Source organism: Helianthus annuus, chromosome 4 (assembly GCF_002127325.2).
Source record: "Helianthus annuus cultivar XRQ/B chromosome 4, HanXRQr2.0-SUNRISE, whole genome shotgun sequence".
Lineage (NCBI taxonomy): Eukaryota > Viridiplantae > Streptophyta > Magnoliopsida > Asterales > Asteraceae > Helianthus > Helianthus annuus.
In genome coordinates, this window is record NC_035436.2 from 194,917,339 (window position 1) to 194,926,249 (window position 8,911).

Sequence of the window (8,911 nt, forward strand, 5' to 3'; positions counted from 1 at the left end):
CAAGTAAAGGCGAGTTTTCTGTTGTTCAACTCGTTCTCAAAATACCTCAATAAAACGACAGACAAATCAGAACAGCCAAGTGTTAGACGAACAGGCCGACAGGTCAGGATGTTGACCGATCGGACTGTTGTCCGAACGAGTAGCCAGCCGATCGGATAGGCAGCCGATCGACCGGCCAGCCGATCGGCTAGCACATGGTCCCACACCTAATCTACTTAGAAGTCTAGTATTGAACGAACTGCTGTTCGATCGGACTACCGTCCGATTGGATTACTCTTCGGATCATGAGATACTATACTTTAACACTTAATCAATTTTTCAACATGTTTAACTCGCTAGGAGTGCCACCCGATCGAACAGCCGTCCGATCAGGTGACACCCTGCTGAGAACTTATTTGCTGGAGTACCTAACCGATCGGGCTGCCGGCCGATCGAACAGCCGTCCGATCGACCGACCTGAAAGGTAAAGATACTTCAATGTTTTCAAATACCGCAACAAAAACCTCAAAAGGTCAAACCATCATACACAAACACATCTTACTCAAAGGAAGAAACAATCCACTCGAACAGCCATCCGATCGGTCTACCGACCGACCGGACAGACAGTCCGAACGGACTGTCGACCGAACAGTCAGCCGTCCGATCGACCAGTTGTCCGACCCTCCAACACTTGTTTCCGTTTTACGCGTTGCTTACCGTTATGCTATCAAACTGTTCAGGCTAACCCTACTCCCAAGCGTTCCCTTCAATCCATCAACCAATCGCTGTGAGTATACTCGATCCCTTTTTGCTTTTAGCACTTTTGGGTGTTACATACGTTACTTATCAAAATCACCATCGAACACACTACTCAATTATTTGAACGCTAACCGATTATGCATGTATTACGTGACTAAATGAATGCTTGTTGATTGTGTTTACACGTGGAATGCTGTCTACCTGCCTTAACGACGATAGTACTATAGTTTGGACTCAGCACCCGTTCACACGGGGGTTGTTAAGGACAATTACTTGCATGGATTACGGTGGTAATCATGTATTGCGAACTGCCTCGGGCAGTTAACCCGCAGTCATTGGTATAGATAGATCCATGTCGATAATTAACATGCATCGTTTTCCTCTGTGTACGTGCTGGTTATGCGTAAACTATTTTGAACTCTATATGCTATTATCAAACTTGTATGCTCACCTTTACATTTTATGTATTGACTTTATTTTAACGTATGTGACAAGTGTTTAAGATGCTTATCTGCTAGGAAGGCGAGGCTAGAATAAAAGTCTAGAGCATAGTTGTCTGTAGATCTTGCAGCATGAGTCTCTAGACATAGATAAACAATATTTATATTTAAATCTGAGTTGTCGGAACAGAATATTTGCCTGGATTTTATCTATAATAATTTGTTTGCTATTTGAGGTACGGTATGGGACGTATTATATAAATTGAATAGTAATGATAATTGTTATGGAAACTTCTGGACAATCTGTTTCGCACAGTGTCATGCCCCGATGATTCCGCCATCGGTTGGGGTGTGACAGGAAAGCCTTTCTTTCGACTTGCTTGGACTTGTTGGAAGAAGTTGGAAGTGATAGGTACTACGATGGCAACGATTTATGAGGATGTAAACAGGTCAGCCAAGCCCACGAGTGACTCCAACATCTCTTTACTGATTATTATTTATAATTTTAGGGTAATAACACCAGACAATAATTCAACATGCTAAACAATTTTATAGGCGTCACATAACTCAAAATCAGGATCAAATCCAAATCTACAAAAATCCATGTTTCGATATCAATAAATTGTATGCAGATTAAAAAGTCGCATTGTAGGATGAGATGCAACTTCAATACTAATTTTCATCAAGTGAGTAAAGATATGAGGGTATTCTACAATAACCATAATCGTCGTCATCGATTATTTAACCAAATGGGTAGAAGCCAAGCCGTTGGTAAGTATAACAACTACATAAATCAAGAAGTTTTGTAAGAGTTCATCATTTTTCGGTTTAAATTACCTTTTTATGGTCAACTATAGTGAAAAACAATTCATGGACAAATACCCACTGGAATGATACGTTGAGCTTCATATGCAGTACATATTCACGTATGTGGCGCATCCTTAGGGTAGGGACCAAGTCGAAAGAGCTAATCAAAGCATTATCGAGGGAATCAAGACGCATTTAGAAAGAGAAGGCCCTATATGGAATAAACCATGACCAAAACTAACAGTAGCAAAACCTTGTTCAGCCTCACATACGGGACGGAAGCTGTGATTCCCACCAAAATTGGCATCCCGTCTGCACGCATCCTAACCGCAGATGTTAAAGCCGCTTTCTCGACCTTAGCCTATGCTAAAGGATTCGAGTTGGGATTGTTGGAACCCATAGTTTAGAAATAACTAATAAATTGTTGTATAAAAAAAATTAAAGTAGGATTTATTTGTTGTATAAAAATAATAATAATTAAAGTGGTATTTACTGGTGAAAATGTGATTTAAAAAAGTATAGAAATAATAATAATTAAAGTGGTATTTATGGGTGAAGAATGTGATTTTAAAAAAGTTACTATGATACAACGTTCATAGCGGGAGATTTGACACTTAAAACTATTCATCGGAGGTCCGCATGAGAGATGAGGTGCTACCACACGGCATCGCGCATAACACATGGCCTTGTTGTTTTTAAATTAAAAATGGACCAAATATAAATTTAACGTGATAGTTAAAAGTAACGATATGTTTTTCCACTATTATTTTAAATAAAAAATGGACCAAATATAAATTTAGCGCGATACTTAAAAAGTAACGATATGTAATTTCCAACTATGAGTGTCAAATCTTGTAAATTAATTGAAAAGAAGGGGTATAAATTTATGGCAATAACAGACAAAAATATGGTCAAAGGACGTTGAACATGATCTGACTATTTTTTCTGTTTTTCTCTCTCCGCTTTTATTTTCTTTATGTACTATCATCATCCTTTCTTTCCTGAAAAAATCTTCTTTTTTTCACTCAATAATCATTTTTATCGTTAACTAATGCAGAGTAATAAACATAAAATAGTAATAAGATGAACTTGCAAATTGATACCTATTAAGCATCAATTCTATACGTATAACAGTATAACGATAAAGTGTTAACAAAGTTACCAGATTAAATTTCTATATATAACTAAATGTAACATTTATGTATAAATAAACACCATTTTAAGTAACCATCAATCTGTCTATTCAAGAAAAACATTTGAACCAATACTTTTTTCGAACGGTGAGCCATTAATGATTTAATTCTCTGAAATCGGAATTAACACGAAAAATGGCAAAATTATAAATTCATGTACTCGAGCGTGTTTGAGGCGTTTTTTTGCTCAATCTCGCCCCCATACGCCCCCCCCCCCCCTCCCCGGGGCGTTTTTGAAGCAAAAAAAATCCATTTGACGTGATATTTTCCACACCCGTACTCCCATTTGTTGTCCAATCACCCTTTATCTTTCTATTCTTTGTCCAATAAGATTTTTTTGATGGTTTTTGTTTTATTTAATTATATTAAATCTCATTTAACATAATGCCCCACATCCATGCTACACTCATTTTAGAAAACGCCACATAATACTCCATTGCTGACTGAGTTGCCACATGATTCAAAACGCCAAAGGGTAAAGGCATTACCACTACACATGGTCTAATAGTTTCACTAAATCAAACTGTAGTTGTAGTTAGAATATTTTCAATATTTTTTGTATATTAAAGTTAGTATTTTTTTTTAAGTTTTACGTTCTTTAAGGTTTTATTACAACGATCTATTTCTTTGTCATCTATGTGACTTGAATTCAAAATCTTCGAATATAGGTTTTGGTAAATGCTTTTTCTTTGCTAATAGACTACTAACCCATTGGTTTTATGTTCTTTAAGTTGATCTTTGTTTTTATAAAATAAAATATTAATATACAACAAAATGCTATACATAACAAATTGAAAATAATAAAAAATAAAATAACTTATATACAATTACCGGTTTTATATATGCTATGCGTGTGTGTGTATATTGTAACTTTTTATTTAAATTTGGTTCTATATTAAAAGTTAACTATTGTCCATAAGTTTTTATATTCATAGCAAAAATGTTTTATTTAATAGTTTATTATATGTATGTAGCATCAAATAAAAAAAATATAACATTTCTTTTCACCCCGGACTTGAAAATTTTCAATTAATCACAATTTACTTTTAACAATTTATTTTTGAGAATTATTATTACCTTTTGAGCCCTTTAATCAATATTTATTTATCTCTATATTCTTTTTATTATTATTACATTTACACACAGAATCGATGCCCCTGTGAAAATTTTCACAGTAGTTTCTTTTCTGGGTTTCAGTGTGTTCTTTTTGCTCCGACAGCCCCTGAAATTCCCTCATTTTCATCGAAAACAGTAATGTGTTGTTCAAAATTTGGTTTCTTAGATGTTTTTTGTTGTTTTATTTCAGTTTCTAGGGTTTTAATTATTATTTTGTTGTTTTGTTTCTGCATTTTAGCTTGCCTGATTTGAAGAGATTCTGGCAAAAACTACTGTGTAAGTATTAAACTTTTGATTTTTTTATCTTGGAACTACTGATAATGTAGAATGATTCTTTTTCTAGTTTTAGATCATCTGGTTTTGTAGTTATTCTGTTATTATTATATTATCAAAAACAGAAAAATGAAGTCTTTTTTAAGATTATGGAGTCTTGAGTCTGCTTTTGTTGATTTAATATATTAATGTATGATTTTCTTTTTGTACTAATATCTGGCAAAATCAAAGTTGAAAGTTGGGTTTCTAAGATCGGTAATTATAGGATTATTTACATATAAAGCCGATTTTTTTTTAATAATTTTTTGATTATTTAAAGAAGAAGGAATTCAAAGTTTTATATATTTAAAAAAAAAAAATATCTAGAGAAGAAGGAATACAACTTTTATAATTTTCTTGAATATTTAGAGAAGAAGGAACTCAAATTTATATATATATATATTTGAATATTTAGAGAAGAAGGAATGAAAATTTTATTATTTTCTTGAATATTTAGAGAAGAAGGAATTCAATTTTTAATTATTATTAATTTTTTTTTTGAATATTTAGCATGGATTCAGCTGAAAATATGAGGCCAGCAGTAGAAACATTAGCACCGGATGCTCCATCAAGCTACCAATTGGCTCCAAGGACCGATAACTCTACTCTGCTGATCGGGCCACCGGGTTTTTCACCGCCTATGGGCGGTGGAAGCCTGGTGAAGAAGAAGAGGGGTAGGCCAAGGAAATATGGCCCAGACGGGGTGGTTGCTGGTAGTGGTGGCGAGACTGGCCGCACATTGTCACCGATTCCCATCTCTGCTGCGGGCCCGCCAATATCCGGTGGTTACTCGGAGATAAAGTTTGGTGATTCGGAAGGAAGTGGTGGCAGTTTGTTTGGTGAGAAGAAGAAAGTGAAAATGAGTTCTGTAGAGACCAAGTCAAAGCATGGTTATGGGAGTAAGGATTTAGGTAATGTTTTTTATATCATGTTCATATTAATAACTTTAGGTGATATTCATTTAAGTTTTACTAATATATAACCAAAAGTTTCATTTTGATACATTTTAGTATGTTACATATTATGGTTTAATCTGGCATTATGGTACTTATGATTGTTTTGAGTTAAAAGCTATACTACAGTTTAAATCATGACTCTGTTGACCAGTGGCGAAGCTTGAGATTTCCGACCAGGGGTCGAAAACATATATACCAAAAAGTTTCTATAAAACCGGGGGGTAAAAAACGTATATACCCAAAAAATTCTATACAAAAACTACATACTCTCCACTACTAAGCGAAAAGTTCATGGGGTCGGCCGCCCCCTCCCGCCCCCACTAAGCTACGCCAATGTTGTTGACTAATAGTCAACCACTTTCATTGGTACCATTGACATAATTTGTCTAATGTCTACATTTCATTTTGTATGATTTGTATCAACTTATCTAACAAAATTAATATTTAAAATTGTAGGTGACAGGATTGCATCTGGTGGAAGTTTTACGCCTCACATGGTTACTGTTAATCCGGGCCAGGTATGTTGACCTGAAATAAAAATGCATACCATAGTCGTTGCGCTTTTGAATAATCGTTAGTTATATTTGCAGGATGTTACCTCTAAAATCATTTCGTTTACTAAAGACGGGCCTCGGTCAGTATGCATTCTCTCAGCCATCGGTGTTATTTCACATGTGACTTTGCGCCATGCCAGTTCTTCTGTAGGAACCGTAACATATGAGGTGAGGAACGTAATTTGAATAATTCTGTGAAATTATTTCATTTAACGGAAATATATGGTTTCTTGTAGGGAAGATTTGAAATTCTTTCGTTATCTGGATCTTTCACACCAGGCGAGTTTGGAGGATTATCATCTTGTGAAACTAAGATGAGCATAACGTTATCGAGCCCTGATGGACGTGTGGTTGGGGGCCAGCTTGGAGGAGTTCTCACCGCTGCTGGTCCCGTTCAGGTACACCGTTTATTTTACTTTTTTTGATGGTTCATGATCACACATTGGTACAGTTTACTTTCGTGTTTCCACTTCTCACTGCTGCGGATTGAGTAACGGGTCAAGTTGGTTTGACCAACCGACATATATTTTTATGTATAAATTCCATACATAGTTAGCATACTAAGTTGTTAATACTTGATACATTATATAGGAAATGGTCAAATGAGCCTTTCATACATATTTTCACTTACAGCTTCCCGAAACCTTTTATATTAGAAAACTATGTTATTACCAAAATGATATATAAGATTCAAAAGTTGGCCAAAAATATGTTGGCGGGTCAACTCTAACAGATTTGACCCACACATAAAAGCTACCTGTTTTGACCCATTACCCAATTCTAGGGGTGCAAACGGCTCGAGATCGGCTCGATAAAAAGCTCCAAACGAGTTGAGCTTGAGCGTTATCGAGCCCGAGCTGAGCTTGAGCCAAATATAAAGCTCGTTTATTTATCGAGCCCGTGCTCGAGCCTGGCATGTGAAGCTCGTCAGGCTCGTCAAGCCTTAGTGTAATATTAGTTTATATTAATATTTAATAGCGTTTACCACTTATTTAAAGTTGTCTCGTAAATGAGCCGATCAAACTTATTTTAACTTGTTTACGAGCCGAGCCCAAACTTAAAAATAAGCTATTCTAGTAAACGAGCCTGAGTTTCATTTATAGAGCTCGCGAGCCTAAACGAGTCTATTATTTATATTATTTTTATTAATAGATAATAAACGAGCCGAACTCGAGCTTGAGAAACTACCAACGAGCCTAAGCTTTAAAAACAAAGCTCAAGCTCTCATAACAAAGCTCGGGCTCGGCTCCGCTCGGCTCGTTTGCACCTTTACTCAATTCCACCTCTAAAAACAGACTTTTTTCGTCTAATTTCCTGTGTATTGTTTTTGTTAGGTTGTTGTTGCCAGTTTTCTACCGCACATAGGCAGTCCAATTGAGCCAAAACCGAAAAAACAAAAGCCAATCATTAAATCCCTGACCCCCACCCTACCCCTCACTGAATCTCGTGCTGACGTGGACTATCAGAACCTAAACGAGCATGCGCGAGTAAGTCCCAAGGCAGAATATCCCAACTCTACCCCTACGCATAACTTCCAACTAGAGAACCGCACAACTGTAAGCGTGCATGATTGGAGAAGAGCTGTTACGGACATGAATGTGTCATTGAATGAAGATTAGTTGTGTCATATCTATTGCTCTTTTATAACTTTGTTCATTGATTAACTGATTTTAGTTGCATAGTGGCAGATGCTAGGATATTTGAGGTTAACAAGGGTTTTTAATCTTATTGTGGCTTATTTTTAGAAGTCAAAGTGAAAGTCAAAGGGTAGGAGTTATTGATATTGTATGGTGATTGTTGTTGTTGCTTGTTTTTTGAACCCTTTTAGGAATCAATGGGAATGAGTTATTGTTGCTTGTTGTATTGTTGTTGCTGCTGCTAGAAATAAATAACTGAATGGAGAACATGCATATCAAGAATCTCATACATGTAAAAGAGATACTAAATTATATATGCAACTTGTGACACTTTACATGCATGTTGAAGAGAGTAAATATATTCATGATCATTTGAAAGATATGTACTTCAACTCTCACACTAGTCTTTGAAGCCAGATTTTAAATCGGGGTCGCGGGGGGGGGGGGGGGGGGGGGGGGGGGTGTAGTAATTTCTTGATTACTAACATAGTCCTCATTTGTTGACTTTTGTGTAGCAGTAGGTTTGTTCAATCAAACAATATCGTTCATAATTTTGGTATTTGTCAAAAGATGCCATACCAAGGTATAGATGACAAACTTATTCATTTTGGTATTTGTCAAAAGATGCCATACCAAGGTATAGATGACAAACTTATTGTAAGTTGTCGAGAAACGAATTGTCATTTTGACTAACAATTTTATTAGTAAATTTTTGTTTACTACACAATTTTTGGTTACTAGCAAATAGTTGTAGTAATTTCTTGATTACTAACATAGTCCTCGTAGTAATTTTTTGGTTACTAGCAAATAGTTGTAGTAATTTCTTGATTACTAACATAGTCCTCATTTGTTGACTTTTGTGTAGTAGTAGGTTTGTTCAATCAAACAATATCGTTCATAATTTTGGTATTTGTCAAAAGATGCCATACCAAGGTATAGATGACAAACTTATTGTAAGTTGTCGAGAAACGAATTGTCATTTTGACTAACAATTTTATTAGTAAATTTTTGTTTACTACACAATTTTTGGTTACTACACAAATAGTTGTAGTAATTTTTTGGTTTGAACGACAAAAAATAGGTCGTTAAATAATTGTCAATAGATGCCATGACAAAAGCTTTTGATGTATTAGGTATATCTACATGACTCTTAAATTA

General features: G+C 35.5%; 1 protein-coding gene across 2 annotated transcripts; it reads left to right on the forward strand.

Moving 5' to 3' along the window:
* The first annotated feature begins 4,282 nt into the window (after positions 1–4,282).
* LOC110937728 (AT-hook motif nuclear-localized protein 1) lies at positions 4,283–7,977 on the forward strand. Of its 2 annotated transcripts, none has more exons than XM_022180183.2 (7): positions 4,283–4,429; positions 4,533–4,570; positions 5,117–5,517; positions 6,019–6,080; positions 6,153–6,284; positions 6,353–6,514; positions 7,451–7,977. In XM_022180183.2, exons 3-7 carry the CDS (start codon positions 5,118–5,120, stop codon positions 7,733–7,735), a joined length of 1,041 nt encoding a protein of 346 aa, XP_022035875.1. In that variant the 5' UTR covers positions 4,283–4,429; positions 4,533–4,570; position 5,117; the 3' UTR covers positions 7,736–7,977. The 2 variants fall into 2 exon arrangements, with proteins under 2 accessions (XP_022035875.1, XP_035844631.1); XM_035988738.1 differs by having other exon boundaries at positions 6,153–6,245; positions 6,356–6,514.
* The last annotated feature ends 934 nt before the right edge of the window (positions 7,978–8,911 follow it).

What these genes read in the sequence shown, in the direction of transcription:
- LOC110937728 (XM_022180183.2), top strand. Translation starts at nt 5,118, where the DNA reads ATGGATTCAGCTGAAAATATGAGGCCAGCAGTAGAAACATTAGCACCG. An exon ending in TTATGGGAGTAAGGATTTAG is followed by an intron (nt 5,518 to 6,018) that starts GTAATGTTTTTT and finishes TTAAAATTGTAG; the next exon opens with GTGACAGGATTGCATCTGGT. An exon ending in TAGGAACCGTAACATATGAG is followed by an intron (nt 6,285 to 6,352) that starts GTGAGGAACGTA and finishes GGTTTCTTGTAG; the next exon opens with GGAAGATTTGAAATTCTTTC.